Below are 25,849 nucleotides of genomic sequence, written 5' to 3'. Positions count from 1 at the left end.
CATATTAAATAGAAGAAATTTGAAATTTGGCTTGTATGTGTGAACATTAGCTATCATGAATGCTGTACACAACTGGAGAGCCATGGGATGGTGGAGTGGAAGACACTTGGGATGTAGCAGAGAGGGCAGAGTTGGGGCAAATGATCAGGAGGCTCTTGCAACAATAGTCCAGGTAAGTAATGATAAAGACCTGACAAAGAAATGGCAGTAGGAATGATGAGGAAGGAAAGAATTCCAAACATCTCAGTTGTAGAATCAACTGGATTGGTAACTGATTAGCAAAGCATGTTTGGGATACTTCCAAGGTTTCTAATAGGAGTAACTGAGTGAACAATGACAAAGTTATCAGAGATTTAAAATACAGCCAAAGGGGCAGGTTTTGTTGGGGAAATGGTCTTTTAATTGGACATTCAGTGGAAATATCCAGAAGACAGAAATAAACATTCATGCAATATATTTTGAAATTAAGCTGTAAGCATGACTGAGAATCTCTAAAATAATAATAGTTGGAGTAGTAAGAGTAATTCACCAGACTAAGTAGCCTGCCTCCCAACTTCTTAGACTCTTTCTCCCACTTATCTTACTAGTTGCTTGTACTTCCCTAAATTCTGACTCTCGGATTCTAAAGGTGAGTTTCGAGAAACAAGGTAGAAAATGCAATGGAGAATCCAAACTTTAAGATGAGCCCTACTACCCCGTACTTTGTACGGAAAAAAGAAAATTGGTTTAGGGCTCGGCTCCGCCGGTCTACCACCTGTGGAGACTTAGGTAAATCAGTTCATAGCTGTGCCCCTCAGTTGTTTTCCCATCTCTTAAATGGGTTTAAAAGAATTTACATATGGACCAAGTCTCGTTGGTGCGTCAGAACTCGTTGAAAAGATAGGAATTGCCAGAGACGGCCGGAATTCCGCAGACCTTAGTAAATCTCTCCGTGAAAGGTCCCACCCCAAACGTACCGACCCTGGGAGGGGTGGGGCCCGGGAATCTGTATCTTAGCAACTTCCCAGGTGATTCAGATGCCCAGTCGGGTCTGAGAACCAAGGACTCTCCAGCCCTCCTGTTCTCTGAACCTCTTCTCAATTCCCTTCTTGGTCCCAGAGGTTTCCAGTTCCTGCAACAAAAGGAGTGAAGAGGAGAAAGAAGAAGCCAACCAGGCCCGCCCGGCGGGCCCAGCCTCTCGCCGGCCTTCCCCCGCCCCGGGGGGTCGGCGGCGGGCGCCCGCCGCCAGATTACATAACGGGCCCACGCGCGCTCTCGCGAGGTTTCCACCGCCCCCCTCCTCGCTCCACGTCAGAGGGAACCGGGCGGAGCGGCCAACATGGCGGAACGCAGGCGACACAAGAAGCGGATCCAGGTAGTAAGGGCGAGCCCTGGGGTAGGGGACTTCAGAGCGCTCGGCAGTAGAAGAAGCGAGGGAAGCCCCTGGAAGGGCGAGCGAAACCGAGGGCGACACAAGCTGGGGTTCCGCTGCGAGGTCTCCGGGTGCGGGCTGCGTCGTTGTGAGGGGCCTGGGGGGGGGGTGTTGGCGACGGAGGAGAGCGAGGCGGACGTGGTGGGGCAGCGGCGGAAAGCAAAAGGCGCCCCTTGGAATCGGCCGCCGAGGCGCGGCTGCCAGCGTAGGGTTGCTGTGACTGTTCCGGCCCAGGCCTGCGCCGAGAGGTCGGCCTCCTCCCGAGCTCAGACACCGACCTCCCCGGGCTCCTCCCCTCCCTTTTCTGCCTCATTCTCTCGCCTTAGTTATCCCGAAATTAAGGCCACGGTAATTAGGGTAGAAGGAGATGGAGGACTGGTTGACCTAAAGCAGCCGGTTCTTTGTGCGCAAATAAATAGGAGGAACGTAGGAGAGGGAGTAATCCGGGTTCGGTCAGCTGCCCCGGGGGCCCGGCCGACGGTCTGCCTATCCAGATGTTCAGTTGCGTATTCCCTCCTTTCTCTTCAGTGGTACTAACTTAATAGCCCAATCGAAGCTTTCCGGCTCTTTCAGGCGATACAGTGTAAATAAACACAACCTCATTGGTACTGCAGCGACCTGGTCATGCAGAAACCTTTCACCTGCTAGTGTGTTAGCCTCATAACCTACAGAACATCCGTCCCTTGTTCCACATATATGTTATCTGTGCATTTCTTCCCTGCAGTTTTCCCCCTGTTGTTCTAGCTTTTTGCCAAGAGGATTAAATAGAGGAACATCTTAGACTCAGGATGTTTTTATTAGTCAGTTGTCTTATTTTATCTGCCTAGAAACCTTCATATGTCATCATAAATTGATAAAATGTTGTAATTTGTTAATATACTAATCACAAATTGTTACACTTACTTTCTGTTTCTTAGTATTTCATTGCTTAGAATGACTTTTTCTGTTTAGGGTTTTATTCCTCCATTAAAAAAAAAAAACAACTTTGTCACTTAATTGGCCTATACAGGTGATTTGAGCCATGCACGTTAAAATTCTCCGGAAAACTGTGAAGTACTACGAAAAAAAGATGCCAGTGATCAGTAAATTTGGAATTTTGGAATTGAGCAGAAGTAAGAATGTAGTTCCCAACAAAGTACAGAAGACAATCAAAAGGGACAAATTCCCCCAAGTTCCAACAGGTCATCAAACCAGGGTTTAAGGTTATTATGGAAGAAGTTTCTAATTATACTATTCCTAGTTTCAGAATTTAGGATTATTGGTTGGGTGTGGATATATAATACTTTCATTAGAATTTGTATTGAAGTTGTTGGTTAGATTTGTAATTACTTAAATTTATGCATATAGTACATGTTATACCCTTTAATAGACATTATTTGTATATTTCAACTTTCGTTTAACATTATTGTAAAGGTGATCCTTACTTTTGAATAGCTGCTCTTTTTTCAGTTTTGATCTTATATTAAACAGTAAGGTAGATGAAGAAGCTGTGTGGTAGTGGCAGGGAGACTTGGGCCAGACTGCCTGTTTGTACCCTAGTTTGACTAATTATTAGTTGTGTAACTTTGGGCAAGTTACTTCAATTTACAAATATTCAAAAAGGATATGTACCTCAAAAAAGGGTTGTAGAGTTATTGTGAAAAATAGGTGAGTCAGTGATTTGTTATTAAAGGTTGTAGAAGTTAGTAAAAGAGTGTTTGGCATATAACTCCTTCCTTTCCCTTCTCCAAAAGGAGGAAGGATTTAGGATAGTTTGTTTTGGTTTTTGTTAACCACTGTTTTACGCTGAAGAAAGATTAACAGCTATCCAGTAAATAAACCATTAGGTTGTGAGTTCCATAAAGTATAGCTATTTACCTAATATTGTTTATTTGAGGATCAGATAAATACGTGAGGATCTTATTGTTAAAAATCAGCTTGACATATTGCTAAATGAAAATATATAACATTTGTTTTTTTCCATCCTGGAAGTTTATACATAGCTGCGCTAGAATGTTGTGGAGATCTTGGGAGTGCTATTTGGAGTACTACTATGCAGTGTTTAACAAATTAATAAAAATGTAAAATATAACATCCTTGGGTTTCTCTCCACCCACCCCGTCCCAAATCAGAAACTATAATATTGGCATCGCTTTAGACAAAAAGATCAAATGTAATGACAAAGTTCAGAGTTTAAGTTACAGAAGAGATTCTATTGTAAGACTTTGGGCAAAAAAGTCTGTAATATCAACTGAATTTCCTGTTGTTTGTTACTTGATGTTTCATGTTTAGAAAAGATTTTTATGTTTAATAGGTTCAAGTGACCTTGAATTGTAATTTGTACATTGGGAGAAATGATTGATACAATTTCAGGGTTTGGAAAAGTAGCTAATTTATTTGCTTTTTCTAGTGTTACATAATTTCAGATTCTGATATCCCATCAAAGTTGGAAGGAAGGGGACTATTTTGTCACATTTTCTTCTTGGATTCACTTTACTGATCACTGAAAACTGGAAGTGTGCTACATGTTTATTAACGTTATAATAGGAAATTTTAATGATTGAGATTCTCAAAATGAGAATGAGAATGATGTCAATCAAATTAATGGACCATTTGAAAATAATAAATAATTTTAAGATTTAAGAAATGAATTATGTAAGTTTTTAAGAATATACAGTATGTGCTTGTTGGCTAACAAAGTGCTTACTGGTTTGGAATGCTGGTATCATGAAATTTTAGAGTTGAGAAGGATTTTCAGATAATAGAATTTGTTTGGAATCCTTTTGCACAAATGCAGAATGATTGGCCCAAAGCCCTGTCACCTCAGTACCCCACTACCATCATCCCATACCTCATGGTCCTTTAAGCTGTTTTTAGGACCAACATCTAAAAGTTTGCTAGGTATAAAACTTATTGATCTAATATGTCACCATCATTTTATAGATAAACTAAGGTTCAGTGAGGTTATGTGATTTGATCCAGGGTCACTCGTCAAGGTAGTAAAACCAGACTTAGACCAAGTCTTCTAATTCCCAATTGAGTGTTCTTTCCACCTCCCCAGTGATAAAATAAAAATAAATTGTTCCGAAATGCTTTAATCCTAAAATTTTTATATTAAATTATATAACATAAAGTTTTAACATAACTTGTCCCTGCTAAAGAGAGAAACATCCCATTTAGTATTCTGCTTACGTGTATTCAGTTGAGTTTTGGGACATTTAAATGGCTTACTAATTCTTAGAACTTTTATAATCTTCATCTCAGTTAATTTTATTGCACCCATCTGTCTGCCTGGCAGTAAAACCCTGACATATCCTGGGCCTTGATGCTTAATTTCAGAAAAGGGAAGGAAAGAGAAAGTTTGTGACCATACAATCTGACTCTCTCAGACCTTCTGAAGAAAATAGAAGGAACCCAAGAAGCCAGTCCTAAGTCTGAAAACTCCCCCAGAGGCTTAATGAAGGGCTTGCAATAGGAGTGAAACAGTGGGGTATTTACAGAAGGGCACTGTCATAGTCAAGATACAGAGACTCTTGAAAAGCTTTATTAGTAATATGCTGTGTGACTTTAAGCAAATGATTTATCTAAGGTCCCCTCCAACTTTCAGATTTTACTGTTAATCTATTTGCATTTCACAAATATTTTATACTGCTTGTATGAAGATACAAATTTATGATTTGTGAACTAATCTTTTTCTTTTTTGCTTCCTTCACTCGACAAAGCAACCAAGCTTATTTCTATTGAATATAGCAATTTAAAAAATTCTGTAAGATTGAAGACTGGCTTATTGACTCTTTAATATTTTTTCCCAAAAAGGTTATCATAGGTACTGGCTAAAATAATATATAGTTAAAAATGGTAACACCCCTATTTCATTATTGTATTTGCATCTTGATCTACAGTAAAAATAGTACTTGTTAAGGAACTTAAAAAGAATGTTCTAACCAAACTTTCAACTTATATGATTTTGGATTGTGAGTTGTGACAGCCAGCATTTTGGTATTTGGGTGCAAAGATGGCAGTCCAGCCTCAAAACCTATTGGCTCTTTCTTTGCTTTCTCTTTCTAAGACATTTGAGCTCACTGATTGAGCTATGAAGTTCTTTTCATTTGAGGGTTGATGAGCTGGCTTCTCTTTATTAGTGGTTGATGCTATTCCCAAAGGCCTTCACTTCTTGTTAGAAGGTTTCTAGAAAAGTTATGAAAATATTCTGAAGATTTGTTCACATCAAAAGGGAACAAAGAAGGGAAGTACTATAGTCTAATGTATAAACAGGAAGAGGATAAGACTGTTTTATACTCTTTAGGCTGCAGCAGGGGAGCAGTGAGAGTGAAGACTCCATGGCAAGATCTTCTACCTAACCAGCTTCCCACGGTCATGTTCTCTTGGTAGTCTTTTTTTTTTTTTTTAAGATTTTATTTATTTCTTTGACAGAGAGAGACACAGCGAGAGAGGGAACACAAGCAGGGGGAGTGGGAGAGGGAGAAGCAGGCTTCCTGCGGAGCAGGGATGCGGGGCTTGATCCCAGGACCCTGGGATCATGACCTGAGCCGAAGGCAGACACTTAACCGACTAAGCCACCCAGGCGCCCCTCTTGGTAGTCTTTTATAGCAATCCTTCTTTCTGTCTTCAGAGCCCCAGCAGATGGCACAAATTCTATACTTTTCACCTAAAGGCATTCTACAATATGTATAACTTATATGTGATATAATGAACATTTCATAATTCACAAAAGAAAATAGAAACTTATTAAGGATCAAGGAAGGTTATCAGTTCTGTTATACCAATATCTTGATAGACTTCATTACTTTTCTTGTCATTTTCAAAGGAAGTTTGATACTTTAAAAAAGTATCAATGTATAAGTAACTGTGTCTACTTGGGAAAGATTATCTAAGTCCATGTTTTCTGGGTCTCTTCTGTTCATTGTTATTTAGTAGTACCTTTACCAAGGAGGGGAAAGGAATAAAAATAGATTACTTGAGTCTGTCTTGAGGTTGTTTGAAGACTTTGGTGAACTTGAAGTTAATTGTTAAAATGAGGTTTAAAAGTGTTGTGGATTCATGTAGAATCAGATTCCCTACTGTATAATAATAGAATGAACTTTTGCATATACTGTATAATAATAGAATGAACTTTTGCATTTCTTGTGTATCCTTATATCAGATTTTACATGTGATGCCTCTGTCAAAAAATCATTAGATTAGTACATTTATACCTCTCTTTAGTAAATAGTTTGAGTGCTAGTATGAGTATAAACTTGTCACATATAAAGTTGATGTGCTTGTAAAATATATGTTTCTGGAAAATAGCAATTGCTATTTTGGATAGTTGTAATATAGTTATCACACCTTACAAATTTTGGTATTAACTGAAACACCCAGAGGTATTCTAAGGTATACACACAGTAAGTATGTATTTGAACAATTTATGTTTATTTAGACTTATGTCACGTGGTCATTTTCAATCAAGCATATCCCAGTAACAACTTATTAATTACATAAAACTTGACAACAGATCTATCAAATGAGAAAAAAATTGAGCATATGTGGGTGTGATTATAAAATAGAATTGTTTCCATAAGCTAATTTATAGTATCACATTATTTTCAACTATTTATAGTATTACTTTTTTGGCTGTACCATGAATATATGGGATATTATTTACTAATAGATGAGCCTCCTAGAAATGCATTGTATTGTACAAGCACAATTAAATACTACCATTTAACATGATATTAATACATATCAATATACTTTAGTGTGATTTCAAAAATTGAAATACAGACTTTTCACCCTTTAGTTTGTCAGAAAGTATATTTTGTGGCTAAGCTCCAAATCATTATGAACCTTGTAGCTGTTAGTGAACTTGGAGTGTAACATTTTGTTAATTAATTTTGTTAATAGTGTTAATTTTGCATTTGTAAATTTTTAAGATTTTATTTTTCTGTGATACATATTTTTTATATAAAACTAAAGGCTTTTTATTCACACAGATATTTGGTTTTTACTGTAGTCTTCATTTGGATTGAATGGTTTGAGCTTTTAATTTTTATTGCCACATATAACCCCGAAATGGGTTACTAGCAGAGTATAAGAATCATGCACTATTAATTGGGCAATTGGAAGTAGAGGAGTTGGAAAATGCAGAGGAAGAAATAGGAGAAGTAGCTACCAGGTGATTTAACAACCAAAGCACAGGCTTTCACTTCAACAAATTATTCCTTTTCAGGATAAAATTGAAGCTGGAAGCTTGGTTTTTTGTTTCCTCATTTTCATCAAACATAACTGAATTCAGACTTATCTAAAATTTGTAGGAAAACTGACGTAAAGACAGATGATTTGAGTAGATCATTTTTTTCTATTTTGTGTTATTAGAATGTCTTGTCTAAAACATAACTGTCTTTAGTAGCATTAATTGTTTTCAGCATCCTAGATTCTTGGCAGATAATTCTTTACTAATATTTGGCACTTCGTTTAGTTAAGAAACAGACCTTCCTGAAATCATTCACATTTAGATAATACATTGCTGGAAGTAGTGCTTGAGTATGTATCATTCTTAAACATGAAATTAAAGACAGTACTTTTGTTACAGTAGCTTATAGCAATAAGACAACTTATACAAGTTGAAGATGTATACAAATGTAGACTGCCTTCATTTTCTTCAGTATTTGGGTGGAGTAGTTCAGAATGTAAGGAAATAAAAGGAAGATAGGAAATGATAAACAATGAAGAAAATAATAGAAAATTTGGAGAAAGGAATGGAAGAAAGCAAACAGGGAAGGATTAAAGCAGCCTTTCCAAACTCTTTGTGTACTTCCATTAATGAGTTAAATTAGATTATAATTTATCTGTTTATTGCATTTTTATTTTTGCCTCACCCCTACTAGGGAAGAAAAGAAGAAAGACAAGGTGAGAAAAGAGTCTCAAATAGTCTTATGGCTCCCACACTGAGACAGCTCTCTTTGGTTAATCTGAGAATTCCTCCTACAGTCTTTTGTCCATTGTTCAGGGTTCATAGCTTTGACTATTACTTAATATTTATTTATGGCACCTGTTTCTACTTACTTTTGACATTTGGGCACTCACTATTGGCAACTTCTTAATCTTTTAAATTATTGCTTTGTGGCTTATAAAGAGATCAGGCAAGAGTGAAGGTGAACTAGTACAAAGTAGTTACCATACTGGAAAAACAACTCAAAATAAATAAACGCCTTGTAGCTGAGGCAAAGAGGCAGGTTTTGACCCTATCAACATGTATTTTAAAACACATGTAATTTTAAAAATCTCTATTCTGTCTTTTGTATACATTACAAGGTCTGCTCCATAGAAAGCTTGAAAGAAAGGCTTATACTTCACTTTAAAAGATTTGCCAAACACATCTGTAAATTCAGTGCGTGAATTTGTGAAGTAAATGATTATATTAAATATTCTTATTTTGCAGGAAGTTGGTGAACCATCTAAAGAAGAGAAGGCTGTAGCCAAGTATCTTCGATTCAACTGTCCAACAAAGTCCACCAATATGATGGGGCACCGAGTTGATTATTTTATTGGTAGGATTATATCAGTAAAATGATACTAGTGTACATATTTTATGAAGATAATTAAATTTCAGTTTTGTAGATGTTTTAAAAGTGCTTTCCAAGTATGCTTGATGAAGCTGGGTGATGGGCATATGACAATTGATTATTCTGTTCTTTCCTTTTATGATTGGAAATGTCAATAGCAAAAGATAAAAGGGGCACCTGGGTGGCTCAGTCAATTAACTGTCCAACTCCTGATGGAGCTCAGTTCATGATCTCAGGGTTGTGAGATCAAGCCCTGCATAGGCTCCTCACTGGGCATGGAGCCTGCTTAAGATTCTGTCCCTCTCCCTCTGACCCTCCCCTGCTCTCTCCCTCTTAAAAAAAAAAAGGTAAAAGAAAGTGCTTTGTAATACCATTTGTTGCAAATTTTAAAAATAAGATTTATTTTCAGTATTAATACTACCTTTTGTTCAGATAGTATATGTACTTGAAAATAATCTTTCTTTAAAACTCTGGAGTAGGGGCGCCTGGGTGGCTCAGTCGTTGGGCGTCTGCCTTCGGCTCGGGTCGTGGTCCTGGGGTCCTGGGATCGAGTCCCGCATCGGGCTCCCTGCTCAGCGGGAAGCCTGCCTCTCCCTCTCCCACTCCCCCTGCTTGTGTTCCTGCTCTAGCGATCTCTCTCTCTGTCAAATAAATAAATAAAATCTTTAAAAAAATAAAAAAATAAAAAAAAAAAACCTCTGGAGTAGAATTCAGTGTGAAACAAGTCTTTTGGAACTAATGTGGGAGCTTTGGTTCTTCACATCATCCAAAGAACATTACTATAAGCTAATGTCATCTACAGTATAGCCCCATAACTCAACCACTAACCACTAAATGGTTGAGTTTGCCTGTCTCATTGATTAAAATTGAATTGCCATTACAAAGAAGAAATTTTGTTATCTTCCCTTTCTTTAGTGTTACAATTAATGATTTTGATGTTCATTAAAAATAAAAATAAATGCCATCCTCTTCCGATCTAATATATTTAGCTTCTTCTGGTGGTAGCAGTAGATTTTTCACAGAGCTTATTTCTCAGTGGGTAACAGTAAAGCTTGATAACAGAATTTCCATTACCATGGGAGAGGAAGTTTTTTGGTTTGTTTAGCCTACATTTAATTGTGATTATTTGATTAAGAGTGATACTTATATTTATTTTAAATGTTTTTGTTTAGAACATTTTCCCATAACATTTTACTTAATATTTTTGAATGTCAGTTATTTCCCAGCATTACTTTAAAAAGACCCTTATTGCTATGTTTCATAAATTGAGGTTTTTTGTTTTTTTTTTTAAAGATTTTATTTATTTATTTGAGAGAGAGAGCACATGAGAGGGGGAGGGTTGGGAGGGTCAGAGGGAGAAGCAGACTCCCTGCCAAGCAGGGAGCCCATGCGGGACTCAATCCAGGGACTCCAGGATCATGACCTGAGCCGAAGGCAGTCGCCCAACCAACTGAGCCACCCAGGCACCCATAAATTGAGGTTTTAAGGAACTGTTTATTTATCGTAATCATGTCCAACTCATTTTCCTCTGGATTTGGTTTTATTTTCTGATGCCAGAATGTTGATATTTGTCTTATAAATTATTATTTAGACAGACATAAATTCCCATGTATACTAAATTTAAAATGACAAATTTCTTCTTCAGCTTCAAAAGCAGTGGATTGTCTTTTGGATTCAAAGTGGGCAAAGGCCAAGAAAGGAGAGGAAGCTTTATTTACAACGAGGGAGTCTGTGGTTGACTACTGCAACAGGTAGTGTTTATTTCTTAGTGACGGATAACATAAATAGTAATATCAAAATACTCGCCATAGTCCAGAAGCTCCTTACCCATTTTTATTATTAAATCTAGTGATATTACAGCATAGCTCAAATAGAACTTTTACATGCAACCTGGATTTTTTCAATACCTCTGGAAATGGCATTTATTTGGTGTTAGATATATTTTCATAATTTTAATTTGTGTTCTATTATGTTTGTACATTTGCCAGGCTGACTGAACTGAAAGATCAGCAATAAAAATCATATACCAGTGCCAAAAGTAACCAAAAAATTCTTTTCTAGGGCAAATGGCTAAGGAGTCTTTTCCAGAACTTTGGCAGGAATTCTTAATAGACCTATTATCCCTCGGTTGGTTGGTTGGTTATTTTTGTGCCTACACGGGGTTATTAGTCAGGTACCCTTCCTTATTTTGTTCAGTGATTGCTCATGTTTTACTGGTAAAATCAAGGCAACTACAACATCTGCCTTTTCTTGATTCCGTGGTGAAGTATCGATAGTTCAGTAACAGGTCCATGTTTTTCATAATTGGTACTTTGGGAAACATCAAAACTGAAGTTTATAATCAGTAGGAATTTAACATTTCAAATTATTTTATAGCCTTGGTAGTGAGATACACAAAGTATTTACTAATGTATTGTTTAATGGCATTTAAAGTATCAGTCAGATGAGACCCATTTAAAAACCACTGTTTCACAACCTGGTTTTAAAACTGTGAAGTTAAAGAATTATCAAATATTTCTTAAAATTCTTAATTGCCAAAAACTAAAGTCACTATTGGACCTTTCAAAAACAATGGAAGTTTCACTGGTGGGGCAGGAATGAGCTAACAGTGGTATAGCTGGCATTTTTCTCTACAGCCATTTATGTAGAACTCCAAAGTGCAAATTTCCCTGCCTGCCTCAAAGTAGATTTATTTTGTATATATGGTGTGAAAATTAAGAGATGCTATACATGCAAAAACAGAGAAGTTAGGTAATTTACCCAAGGTCACACAGCTAGTAAGTGGTAGAGCCAGAATTCTAAATCCAGCACTCAAACTCCATAGTCCATGCTCTTAACCACTGTGGTATACTATCTCCTCCAACAAAATGAGGATGCATTTAATGAAACAAAAACTAAGATGAAGGATTCGTCTGTGAATACTATTTGAATATTAAATCTGTGAACCCAGACAGAGCAGCCAGTATTAACCCACATCTCTTGTCATTTTAGGAACCTTCATACCGTGTTCTATGAAAAGCCCTAAAGACCTAGAGATACACTCACTTTTCATTGTATATGTTATTCCCATTCATGTCAGGTTGTTTGTGTCCTTTCTGCACTAAAATAGAGAAGCATAACCACCTAAGTTCTTCAGAGCCACTTCTGATAACAAGCATGGCCAGCCCTCATGGGTTCCAGCCTGACTACAAACAAACCCAGGAAGGGACATTTGTCTAGTCTCATTTTATAAAACTGATAAGTGGACTTGAGGGAGTCTGAAGAAAAAAGAAAGCAGGAAAGTGTAGGATGGTACAAAGCAGCCTTTTCTAATATGCTCTGTGCCTCTTAATGGCCTAATTTGAGTATGAACCTTTGATCTAGCACCATTCTAACTCCATGTGACTTTGCATCTCCAACCCACTAGTCCAGTAATGTCCTTCTCACTCTCATTCATATACCACTTAATAAAACCTCACCATTGCCACATAGGTGAAAGTCTTAAACACATGTCTGACTTCAATAAATGTTTATAAAACCTGAAAAAAAAAAGTACGAGGTGAGAAAAAATATAAGCAATTTAATAATTTTGTACAAGATGCTTTTAACAATCCGTTTAAATTTATCAAATATCTATTGTATTCCAAGCCCCAAGAATACAGAGATGACTGTGACTTGGTCTCCATCCCCAAAGTACATATTCTAGCTTATTAGAGAAGAGTTATGACTAATTACAGTGCATTGCGTTCTGTAAGGAGGACAGGGATGAGAAAACTTCAAGAATGGCTTCACAGGGAAAATGTTTAATCAAATTTTGAAACATAAATAGGTGATTACTTGGGAAACAATGGGAGAAAAGACAGTCAATCCTGGCAAAGGGGACAGAACACACTGGGAGAAGGAAGTAGTTCTGTGAAAATGTAAGAGAGCTTTGTTGAGTGATTTGTACTATATGATGTGTTAAATAAATGGAGACACTGATTTTATTATAATAGTAAATATCATCTCACTTTTCCAGCCATAGAGTGAGTTGAATTAGGCATTCTCTAAAGACCTACCAAGGAATAAGTCAATAATTTTACTTATTACTGAATAGATTGATGCTGTAATGTAATAATATGAAACCAAAGTGTGTGTGTGTTTGTGTGTGTGTGTATTCCATAACTATTAAACAAAATTAAGATTTTGCTATAGCAATAATAATGCTAACTTTGAGTACATATATTCCAGGCACCATGCTATAAACAATCTGTGTGCTTCTCATTTAGTCCTAGAAACCCCTGCGAGGTAGATACCCCATTTTAGAAATTTTACTAAAATTAAGTAATTTACCCAAACCCACACAGTTAGTTAAGTGGTAGACATGGTATTTGAACTCATGTACCTGAATGTGAACTTTTCAACACCAGTTTGACTGGTTAATAGTCTGCAGTTGACCCTTGAACATGTCAACCCCCACACAGTCAAAAATCCATATTTTCAACTCTTCCACAACTTAACTACTAATAGCCTACTGTTGACCGGAAGCCTTACTGATAACACAAACAGTTGACTAACACATATTTTGTATGTTACATGTCTTATATGCTGTATTCTTACAATAAAGTAAGCTAGAGAAAAGAAAATGTTATTAAGGAAAACATGGGGGGCACCTGGGTGGCTCAGTCGCTGAAGCATCTGCCTTTGGCTCAGGTCATGATCCTGGGGTCCTGAGATCGAGTCCCATATCAGGCTCCCTGCTCGGTGGGAAGCCTGCTTCTCCCTCTCCCACTCCCCCTGCTTGTGTTCCTTCTCTTGCTTTGTCTCTCTCTCTCAAATAAATTAAATCTTTAAAAAAAAAAAAAAAAAGGAAATCATGGGAAAGAGAAATGCATTTACAGTGCATACTGTATCTATCAAAAAAACAAACCACATGTAAATAGATGTGCGTGGTTCAAACGTGTTGTTCAAGGGTCAGTTGCACCTGGGTAATAGGCATTAATGGTAGAGTTTTGGGGACATTTCAGACAGTTGCACAATTTTATGCTATACAGATCTTTTGAACAAGTAGAAGTCCAAATGAGAAGACCTAAAAGTTAGTTTTGTAGAGATGTTCATGGGGTGGACCTAATTGGGTAGCAGAATAAAGCCCAACCAGGCAGTTGAAAACACAGATGCCTCAGAGGGCACAGCATAATGACCAGAAATAAGTGGTCACTGGGCTGGAAGGAAGCATAAACTTAACAAGTGGTATGATGTGTTGGAGCAGGTATTAGTGGAGGTAGAAAGGTGGGTAGTCAACAGGCACAAATAGTGGCAATAAGACCTAGCTTATAGGTTGTGTTTTGGTAGTTGTACATTATCAAGGAAGGAATGAAGGAACAAACCAAGAACTCTGAAATTGGAACATAAGATTTGAAAGGATGGCTTTTAGGTAACAAAGGTAAGGGCAACCCAGTTTCTTGAGTAGGATTATGAGGTTAGAAAGGAACTACCACCTAGATTGACTTAATTTTGGGTCTTCTAAGTTTATCAGATAATGAATAAAGCAAAGATCTCCTAAGTAGTTTATAGTCTAGTGAAGGGGGCAGACAGACATAAATTGTATGTTAAGTTAGAAGATAAATGCTATGGATAGGATAAGAGGAAACAAGAGGGAGGGCTGGGGTGGGTTTGTAATTTTAAACAGGATAGGACTAGTTGAGAAGGTAACATTTGAGGGAAGACTTGAAGGAAGTGAGGGAACATCAAGAAAGACAGCTGAAGACATGATTTAGATCAGTCAAATCATGGGCACATTTTTAATCTGCTAACATTTCTTAAACTGTTGAATTTCCCCTTTCTTATGTCTGCTCTTGAATTTGAGACTTAACATTAAATAAAACAGAATCTTGATTTACTCTTATGAATTCAGAGAAAAGTTTCATAAGGATAATTCCAAGCCTATAATCTGTTATATCTAAATTATATAGTTGAAAAATGATGAAAATTAGATTGACAAAAATTTTATATAATCACATTGGCAGTACGGGGTTTTTTTTTTTTTAGAGGTGGAGTTGACTATTTTTCCATTGATTTACTAGTTGTAATTTCTTTTGTGAGTTACCAATGTAGTCTTTGCTCATTTTATTTGGGTTTGGTGTTTTTTTCTTTTCAGTCTGTATCTGTATAGTTGGTAAGGAACGGAATGTCATACCATTTTTTCCATAGGCTTTTAAAGAAGCAGTTTTTTCACCGGGCACTAAAAGTAATGAAAATGAAGTATGATAAAGACATAAAAAAAGAAAAAGAGAAAGGAAAGGCCGAAAGTGGAAAAGAAGAAGATAAAAAGAGCAGGAAAGAAAATCTAAAGGATGAAAAGACGAAAAAAGAAAAAGAAAAAAAAAAAGATGGCGAAAAGGAAGAACCCAAAAAGGTGATTTCAGCTACATTTAAGTAAAAATAAATTATTATGTGCCTATGATCACTGGCATATGAGCACTTTTGAAATGCTGTGCAACAAGCACTTAAAAGATAACTATATTAGGGTTCTTATAAATACCATGGTTGAGAATTTTTATCTCTGTGTCTCAAAAGTGAAACTTTTTTTGACTTTGTGAATGTCTTACTGTTTTTTGCTTTTTGTAAGTGTTTTTTTCTTCTGTCTAACTTGTGTTTTAATAGGAGGAAACTCCAGGAACTCCCAAAAAGAAGGAAACTAAGAAAAAATTCAAACTTGAGCCACATGATGATCAAGTTTTTCTGGATGGAAATGAGGTGAGAGTATCTAGCTTATAAATAGAAATCCAGTTTTCCATAGGAGTTTTTAGAATTATCTTTGGTAACTTTACTAAGAAAAGAAGTACTTTTGGTAAATCTAACCATGTAGCTACTACTCTTTAAAAAAAAAATCAGTAATTTCTCTGAATTTAGAATTACAAAAAATGTATAAGAAAATTAGTCAGAATTAGGTTTAGCTGTCTATGAGTGATAGGAAATCTGAAATAACAGTGACTTAAAGTAGATGCTTGTTTCTCTCTAATCAGTGAAGTCTGAAGGTAAATAGTACAGATCTGGCAGCTCTATGGTGGAGCTATTTGAGGCAATTAGTAAAGGTTACCTTATGGTCCAAAATGACTGCCAGCCTCATAGCTGCATCCAAAGGAGGAAAGGAGAATGAGGGACATGCCTCCTCTTTAAGGACACCTTCCAGGAAGCTAGCAGTTGCATTTCTGTGTGGATTCCAGTGGCCAAAACTTAGTCACATGGTCGTGGCCTACCTGCAGTAAAGTCTTAGAAATGTGCTTTTTATACTGGTGGTCATTTGCCCAGCTAAAATGCAGTATTTCCTTTACAATCAAAGAAAAATGGGTAGAAGGGTTAATGGAGAACACCTACAGTTTTGTGCCTCTTATAATCAGACACACTAGGGGCCTAAAATTTTCAGCATTACTTGATGCTTTACTCAAGGAAATTGTTTTTATTTCTTTTGTAATGGGAGATTTGTGTGATGGTAGCCTTCCATGAAGATTGCTTAGTCATTTAACCAATACAAAAACATGAGTTATATACTGGCCATTGAGTTCTTGTGGATTTCAAGACCTATTTTTTCTGTTATACTTAATATAAAAGTAGTATATATAAAGTAGTGGTTCCTAGAGCTATGAGTTTGAAATTCTGGGAAGGCTTTTCAGAAAATACGTGCTCTTGGCTCATTCCAGACATACTTGCATGAGAATCTATAGTTCAGAATCTAAGGGTGTGTGTGTGTGTGTGTGTGTGTGCTGTATGTGTGTGTGTGTTGTATAATATGTTCCAGGGTGATTCTGATGTGAACCCCTGGTTAAGAACCACTGTAATAGAAGACCACGGGTCTTCCCTAATGTGAAAGGTCAAATACCTTCATTTAAACATCAAGCATGAGCTGTATGCAAAGACATTTTTATAGGTGCTCGGAATAGCATGATAAATAAGATAAATTCTTTTCTTGGAAGTGCTTTATACTCTAGCAAAGATACAAGCTTTTACACATTACTGTATCACAGTGTGGTGAGTGTTACGATTTGAGAACATCAATTAAGAATATTAAGTTTAATCAAGACAGGATAAGGAGAGTCTGGAGACCTTGAACACTTGAGCTGAGCTTTGAAGGATGACTGGCAGATTACCAGGTACACTGGGAAGAAGTTACAGATCTATTAGGTGAAGGAAGCAGCCTGAGCAAAAGCAGGGGTGCTTGCGTTCTTGAAAAGACTATATTTTATTCTGTAGAAAGCAACATGCTTTCAAACTTTTAAAGCTGGGAAATGTCTTTAAAATCTTGGTTTTTAGAATGCTAACTGGCAGAAGTGAGGTCTGTGGATCTGATTTCCAGGGGAAATGTGCAGTTAAAAAAGAGGAGTGGAATCCCTTGTGTTAGAAGTAGAACCAAGTCAAAAAGACAATAACAAAGAACTCTGGTCAAAATAAAATCAGGAAATGGAAGAGTACTGATATTTATAGAAACTAAGATAAAACTAGGAGTTTTAGATGGGGATTGAGCAGAGTTCTGATTGTTCTAAATGAAGTAAACTTCTCTCGTGTAAAAGTAAATCAAGCTTTAAAGCAGTGGTTCCCAACTTACAGGCTATAGACCCTCCCCAAGGGAGTAGGCAGTGTAATTATGGCAGATAGTCATAGAATCTTTATGTTCAGTAAGCATGAACTTCATTAATGATTCTTTGCATTTCATTGATGGGAGTCAACAAGGTAGAGTTGATTGCTGCTGGATCTGTAATAGGGCCTGGCTGGATCTATCTTAACTGTGCTCTTAGCCCAGACTGCTTCTACTTATACAACTGTACCATTACATTAGGGACAAAAAGTTGTACAGTTGCTAGTCTTTGGGTTGAGAATAAGTAATGGTTGGCACACATGAACAAATTGTTAAGTTCATGTAAGTATGTGGAAATTTACTTAAGTGTATTACAGAAGTTATAATTTTGAAAATAATTTTCTAACTAAATGAATACCTAAAGAAACCCTACTACTGAAGGAAGGGTCTTAGAAATTTGTTTACCTTAGGAAGTAGTTCTTATATGTTAAGAAGTTGAAAGCAACTGTAGTAGAGGATATAGAATTAAGCTTAACTTTCTAATGTAACCTTAAGCACTGAGGTTTCTTGATTTTTGTAGGTATTTGTGTGGATCTATGACCCAGTTCACTTTAAAACGTTTGTCATGGGATTAATTCTTGGTAAGTACAATCTCTAAAATTTAGAAAGGAAAATAAAAATACAAAAGCCATAAAGAAAAATATTCAACATAAAATAGTTATTTTAAAAGAGGTGTACTTTAAATAAAGTCAGAAGATAAATGATAAGCTGAGGAAAATAGTTACAAGACATGAAAGCAAAAATTAAGAGATTAACAACCCCGTAGAAAAACAGTAAAGGTAGCCCACAGAAAAAAAAATACAGTGATCAATAATCATGAACAAAACGTAATCACACATAATAAATATACATTAAAGCAACCATGATTAAGAGGATTACAAAGTTTGATAGCACTGAGTCTTAGTGAAGGTCCAACACTTAACAAAAAACCAACGCTCTCCAACAGTTGATTGTATGTCCATTGTTTTAGTTTTTATGGAGAACATTTTGCTGATGTCTTTCAGATTTTAAATGCACAGACACTAAGCAGCTGTGCTGCTTCTAGGAATTTATCCCATGACTGTTCTTAATACAGTTATACAAAGTATCTATTCAAAAATGTTCATTGACACATTATTCTTTTTTTTTTTTTTAAGATTGTATTTATTTGAGAGAGAGCTCATACACTTGACCAGGGTAGGGGGGTGGGTAGAGGGAGAGCAAGAAACAGACTCCCCAGGTCCCCCATGCGGGGCTCTGTGCAGGGCTCCATGCAGCTCCAGGACCCTGGGATCATGACCCGAGCCAAAGGCAGCCGCCTAACCAACTGAGCCACCCAGGCGCCCCTCACTGACACATATTCTAATTATTCTAATCCAAGTCCCTCAGACTATATAGGGTAATTAGCAATTATCTTTTAAATTTTAAATGTCTATACCTTTTGACCTAACAATTATACTTCAAGAAATTTATCCTATGAATATCCTATGTATACTACCCTAATTACAGTTGCACAGATGTACAGTACTTTGGTATTTGTTGCACTGTTGTCTGTAATAGAATAAAACTGGAAACAATTCAAGTTCCTGCATAGGAGAATGGTGAAATAAATTATAGCACAACTGCACACTAGAATACCATGCAGCTTTTAAGAATTAGGTAGGATATACTGATGGAAAAATATCTAAAATAGATTAAATGAAAAAAAATTATAAATGTAAGAAGAATATAAGCTCATTTTTGTAGAAAAAATATCCCATGTAGCTAGTTTTAATTATACATAGGCAGTCTCTGGTTGTATAAATTAGAAACATAATAGTAGTAATCTCTGGGGGTAGACCAATAATTGGATGAAGACTTCACTTTATACCTTTGGATTGTTTTTCTTACCATGGGTGTGTGTTATTCCTATAAGTTCAAGGTGGGAGCCTGGGAAGGAGGGTATTTAACAAGTAGAAAAAAATAGTCAAATAATAAGCATGATCAATATGATAGCATAGGATCCCATTCAAAATAATTCCATTAAATACTACCCGAATTGCTAATAACTGTTGATCACTTACTATGTACTAGTCACTTCGCTGAATATTTTACATGCATTGTTTCATTTCATCCTCACGACAACCTTTAAAAAAGAGGAAGAGGCACATATTAAATATAAAGTAACTTAGCCTTGAAGGGGTTAAATAACTTGCCCAGGGTTACTTAGCTTAAAAATGATAGAACTAGAATTTGAATCCTGGTCTCTGTTGCTCTCAAGACCTAAAACCAGACTTCCGATTTCTTCTGATTATTCCATGTGGTCCCATGGTACTTGGAAAAAAACTGGAGATGTTTGTATCCAGTTTCCCTAACTACCAAAAAACTATCAGAATCACCTGCTGAGCTTTTCAGTCTGTAAATGTCAAAGCTGCACCTCAGACTCACCCCGCCCTGAGGGAGGGATCTTCGGAATCATTTTTTAGTTAGTGTTGTTTGGTGATTGTTTCTTTAAGCTGCCCTATTCAGTAGGCAGATATATTCGAAAAATAATACAGACATTGCTTGAAAACAGTAGCAGTCGATCATTTAAGGAGCTAACAATTTCACATTTTTAGGCACTTTTTTCTAATCATATGTAATTTGTACTAGAAAAAATCCTAACCTAAAATCAATAGTGAAAATGTTAAGTTGAACTATGTGAAATGGCTAGTAATTTACCATTTTTTACCTATAAAAATGGCAATTTTTTATGTTTCAGTATGTTTGCATTTCAGTTCTACCCCCTAGGAAAATACTCTCTGTTATTGCAACCACGCCATTTAAAATTTTAATCTCAGAGTTATCTGTGTAACTTTGTCATTTCTCGTTCTAGTGATTGCAGTGATAGCAGCCACCCTCTTCCCTCTTTGGCCAGCAGAAATGAGAGTAGGTGTTTATTACCTCAGTGTGGGTGCAGGCTGTTTTGTAGCCAGCATTCTTCTTCTTGCTGTTGGTAAGTATTGTTATCAGTAAATTTGACCTTAGTAAGGTAGATACCAAGCAGTTGGGACTGCAGTCTGGAGCTTCAAGTAAAGTTTAATAGCAAAGCTAATGTAGACAAATGAAGTATATGGACCTACTTTTTGGGTCATATCCCAAAACTGACTCAAGTTTGAAATAGAATATGTACCTAATTCAATTTGGTCTATTGTGAAGAAAAAGTATTTAATGTCTCTTAATCTGCATGTAGATCTGTTTTAAAAGTTTAGCCACCACAAAGACTTTAATATTTTTACAGGGGTTGATCATTTATGAGGCGCAATACTTTAGGTAAAGCATTTTTATATATTGACTTAAGACAAATGAAACTTGTATTAAATGTTTAAGTTCTATGTGTGTTTTCAATAAATGATTCTAAACAATTGATTTGCCATTTGGGGAAAAATTTTGCACCCGTATACCAAAATAAATTCTAGATGCATTAAGGGGTTTTAAAATGGTTTTTAAAAATCAAACAAAACATAAGTAATGTTTTTTTACACTTCTGGATGAATAGGGTCTTTATAGCTAAAAACAAACCAATATAAAAATAACTCACTTCAAATGAGGAAATTAAAAAACAAATGATTAATAAATACATGAAAAATTCTCATCACCAGTAATCAAACAATAAAATTAAGATAATGAAGTAGTTTTTTGCCTGTTTAATTAGGAAGTTTTTTTGTTTTTGTTTTTGTTTTAAATGGAAATACTCAATGCCAGGGAGGGTTTGACTAGAAGGAAATACACCTAAATATAAATAGTGGTGATAGTTGTGAATACTTTTAAGGTTGTTCTTTATACTTGTCTGTATTTTTTACAATGAGTATGTTACTTAAACTGTGAAAAAAACCAACAAATATTATTTTACTTAAAATCCTAGTCTTTGAAGATTTTCCCATATCGGGTGAGCAGGTCTGATTTAACTTTTACTTTGAGAAAGAAATGGGAATTTTTCTCAGCTTATCTAAAGTTGTATATTGATTTTTAAACTTCTATATATAATTCTTTGGTCCCTGTAGAGTTTATATTGGCATATGGTACTAAGTTCTGATTGTTTTCCCCAAATGACAAATCCACTTTCCACCAAGATGTGAGAGAGTACTTCCTGTACAGAAAGAAAAAACAACATCACAGTATTGACCTAATGTCTGTTGTTAGAGGACATACTTTGATTATCCGAGCTGAGCACATGTTATTCTGAGGTTCTGTGATACATAGTATCCTATATTATAAAGCATTACTCATCTATTCCTAAGCAATTTTCCTCTGCATGTCCATTCACCCTGGACATCAGGGTGTCTGAGTTAGTGCCACCATCCCTGGACCCAGTGGCTCATGTAGTATTTTCATTCAATTTATCATGTTTATGGGCCTCCCTTTTCTCTCTCTGGTCTCTGACTCTGTGAAGCTTTCTTCACCCACCTTTCATATTTTCCCTCCTCTAACTTAGTCACCTTGAGGAAATCCCCTGATGCTTCTGCATATAACACAGCACATTTGTAGGCCAAGAAATTATATTTAAGATTGTGAAGCAGCTAACTAGTGGTAGTATACTACCTGCATCAAGAATGAGAAGCTATAAACTTTGATCTGACATTAGATAGAATCAAATTGGTTATCTTCAGGTTCTCAAATCCCTGAAAATTTAGAAGCTCTTTGAAAAACTTCAGTGAAGATTTAACTCTACTGAATAGAATTACTTATCTTTTATTTAAACTAGTATTCACAATAAGTTATAGTTATTATATCATTTTGCTCTTTAAAAATACCATTTTTTAGTAGTGTTTTTTATCATTTTTCATTTTAAATATACTATGAATTTAAAAATGCATTGTGGATTAATAATCTTGTAAATTAAACTATAAAACAAACCCAACATTTTGTTTATGTTAGAAAATGCAATTCCAAATATGCTTTCTTTTTTTAAAATTTTATTTTATTATGTTATGTTAGTCACCATACATTACATCATTAGTTTTTGATGTAGTGTTCCATGATTCATTGTTTGTGTATAATACCCAGTGCTCCATGCAATACATGTCCAAATATACTTTCAAATAGTTTTCATCTGTAGCCCACTTATAAACTGGATATTTTATATTATCCTGTGAAATATTATTTATTGGTCAAAATTATATTTGGTGCACCTTTGAATATGTATAAGGCCTTTGACAGTTTTCTAAATGTGTCCTTTTTAGTGTAAGAGCAGTATGGCAGTAAATACACAGTGGTTTTCCCATGATTGTTCCATGTTTGCCCCTGGTAATCTAATGCCACATAAAACCTGTTGGAATTTTGCTGTTTGCAGTTTATATATGTGGAGAATTTAAGTTTGTGCCATTTCTGTATTTTTTTTTTTTTGGATTTGAGTCAAGATTTCCAATTATGGACCATCTGTCTTATAACCTTACAACGTCTATCATGGTATCATAATTTTATTTGGAGTATCATAGTATCATAATTTTATTTGAAGAAAAAAATATGTGGCCTCCTTAAAAAACATTCATTATTTCTTTTTATCAGTGGAATTTATTCTTAAATCATAATTTCAAACATATTTGCCTTTTCTCTTTGTACCTCAAAAGATATAATGTGTACAGACTTTTAGAATATTTATGTTCTTTGTGAAAATAGTAATTACTACTTCATAAAAGTCAAGGCAGTTATAACCATTTCCTTTTAGTTATCCCAAGCAGACTAATGGAGGAGGCACAGATAGCTGAGCTTTTTTCAGACCTGACATGAAAATGGTGATATAATTGTAAAGAAAATGAAAAGCAAAACAAACCAAAATCTGTCATAATTGTTTGTCCATAACATTCACATAATTATTATGACCTTAAAAAAAACAAAACAAAAAAAAAACAGGAAAAATCACACAGCTCTGTACAACTGGTAAATTAAGAGAAAACTATATGAAATACTGAGGCTTGTGTTTGTGAAAACTCATTACTATAAACTTTAAAATTCTCAAATTCTTCCATTATCTAACCACAGTTTCGAGTTTGAGTTTTGAGAGTAACCTCAAGCCCTACCGTTTTATTATTTCCTAATATTAGGAGAGGAATGGCCCCTAAATAAGCAGAAATTAGATAACTAGTTAACAAAATTGTAGCCAGGAAAGGTATGTTCAGAAGTATGTAATTTTACTTAGAAGACTTACCGTTCAGGCAGAGTAGGCACATGCCTTGGATCCGTGACATATTTAGGGCCCTGTAGAAATGTATTTTCATTTCTTTTAAAATCAGAAGTAGTAATATGTACACATGTATATAGTAATGAACCTATGCATATTTGTATTTATACCAATATGGTCATAAAGAGTATAATTTTTAATATTTTTTTATGGAGGAATTGCCTCACAAAGGCAAAAGTGCCTAGAGTCCAGGAAAGTCATGATGCAGCCTTGTTTTTTCCCTTTTAAGGGCTTCTTAAAATATCCTTCATCCCTGACTACATTTATTTCCTTTTTCTTATACTGTGGTCTCATGCATACTTAAACGTCCAACTGAGGCTATGCTTATTGATCTACGACATAGCAAAGTGTGCCCTCAGGATCAGAGCAGAATGCTCTGCACCAAGGATACTGTGGTTGCTGCCATAAACTAGCCAGGATTTAATTGTTTATATTCAAGTTACATGTAATGTGCAAATAATAAACTTTATGAATATTTTTTCAGTTTTTTGTTAAATATTCCCCGTTATCTGAGTCAATGCTTGAATTATTCAGTTAGAGACATTTTTTTCCTACAGCTCGTTGCATTCTGTTTCTCATCATTTGGCTCATAACTGGAGGAAGGCACCACTTTTGGTTCTTGCCAAACCTGACTGCTGACGTGGGCTTCATCGACTCCTTCAGGCCTCTGTACACACATGAATATAAAGGACCAAAAGCAGACTTCAAGAAAGATGAGAAATCTGAAACCAAAAAGCAACAGAAGTCCGACAGTGAGGAAAAGTCAGACAGTGAGAAAAAGGAAGATGAGGAGGGTAAAGTAGGACCAGGGAATCATGGAACAGAAGGCTCAGGTGGAGAACGGCATTCAGACACAGACAGTGACAGGAGGGAAGATGACCGATCCCAACACAGTAGTGGAAATGGGAATGATTTTGAAATGATCACAAAAGAGGAACTGGAACAGCAAACAGATGGGGATTGTGAAGAGGAGGAAGAAGACAATGATGGAGAAACAACTAAATCTTCACATGAAAAATCATAACCTGACTAATTTGGGACTAAAAGTGCAAGAGGTTGGATTTTCTATGTTGGCTGATCATCCTAATGTACACATTTGTAGCATTCTTTAAATCCATTTGCTGAAATGTATTTGACATCCAAACAATTATATTCAGTCCTTCATTTCATAGAATATTATTATTGGTACAGTCTGAAGCCATTTATAAGTTGTATCTATTTGATAATTTTACAATAAGTAGGTCTTATTCGTTTTGATAGTTATCAAAGATGCATTTTCCACAATGATATTTAGATTAATGGCATTTTTGATAGTTGTATGGCTTTTTACTATTAGATTAATCAAAATAACTAAAACGGATAAAAAAGAAACACCAACATTTCAGATTATGCATAGTTATATAGCCATTTCACAGTTTCTTTAAAATGAAATGCTTAAACTCCTTGTTCTTGATGGTTAAGCTTTGGTTGAGTATAAAAGTATACCAGGAAATTTCTAAGATTCTGAGTTAGCAGGGTTCAAAAGCATTTTGTGGAAACAAGCCAACTAGTAATACAGCAACACTTTTAGTTTAGCTACAAATTCTCCTTTTCCAACTTAGGAAATCCAAACTGATTTGTACATCTGACTCAGAGAAAGATAGTCATCTCCAACAGAGAAAGCGAAACAGCATTGGTTGGAAGGCGATGGCTCTTCTTCCCATTTCCTTGTCGTAAAGTAAAATGTATTCTGTACATAATTTACAAATAAACATTTTATTTTAATTGTTACTTATTATTTAGACATTTTCTCAACACTTAAATTTGTAAAATTAAGACCATGTAAGGGTATGTTTTTAGAGAAATGGAAGTTTCAATAACCCACAGAACATCTGTGATCTTTCTACAGCAGCTTCAGTTTTGTGCCAACATTCCATGTATTTGAATATGAGTTAAAAAGATCCTTATTAAATAAGAGCAGACTTAAAGTAGCTGTTTGTATGCCTTAATGTTCATTTTGATTTATCTTAAATCTCTACGTTCAGAAAGGAGGTACAATATTATCAGACCAGGAGGCACTGCTATGAAAGATAATTTACTGTTCTAAAATATCAATTTAAAATAAAGAACATAAAAGAAAACATAAG

At 35.7% G+C, this 25,849-nt stretch overlaps 1 protein-coding gene across 1 annotated transcript; it reads left to right on the top strand.

Moving 5' to 3' along the window:
- The first annotated feature begins 1,195 nt into the window (after positions 1-1,195).
- Positions 1,196-25,493, top strand: SEC62 (SEC62 homolog, preprotein translocation factor). The gene is made up of 8 exons (XM_045903411.3): positions 1,196-1,354; positions 8,832-8,940; positions 10,601-10,706; positions 15,124-15,328; positions 15,577-15,669; positions 18,066-18,126; positions 20,379-20,498; positions 24,281-25,493. Exons 1-8 carry the CDS (start codon positions 1,319-1,321, stop codon positions 24,745-24,747), a joined length of 1,197 nt encoding a protein of 398 aa, XP_045759367.1. The 5' UTR covers positions 1,196-1,318; the 3' UTR covers positions 24,748-25,493.
- The last annotated feature ends 356 nt before the right edge of the window (positions 25,494-25,849 follow it).

The sequence above is a fragment of the Mirounga angustirostris genome, unplaced genomic scaffold (genome assembly GCF_029215605.1).
Source record: "Mirounga angustirostris isolate CCGP_5_RB_7025 unplaced genomic scaffold, mMirAng1.0.hap1 SCAF_1, whole genome shotgun sequence".
Taxonomy (NCBI): Eukaryota; Metazoa; Chordata; class Mammalia; order Carnivora; family Phocidae; genus Mirounga; species Mirounga angustirostris.
Note: the sequence above shows the minus strand (reverse complement) of the source record. Positions and strands in the feature narration are given on the sequence as shown.

Excerpts from the sequence above, each read along its gene's own strand:
- SEC62 (XM_045903411.3), top strand. The coding sequence starts at position 1,319 with ATGGCGGAACGCAGGCGACACAAGAAGCGGATCCAG. Across the intron at positions 1,355-8,831 it reads GACACAAGAAGCGGATCCAG|GAAGTTGGTGAACCATCTAA; the intron begins GTAGTAAGGGCG and ends CTTATTTTGCAG. Across the intron at positions 20,499-24,280 it reads CATTCTTCTTCTTGCTGTTG|CTCGTTGCATTCTGTTTCTC; the intron begins GTAAGTATTGTT and ends TTTTTCCTACAG.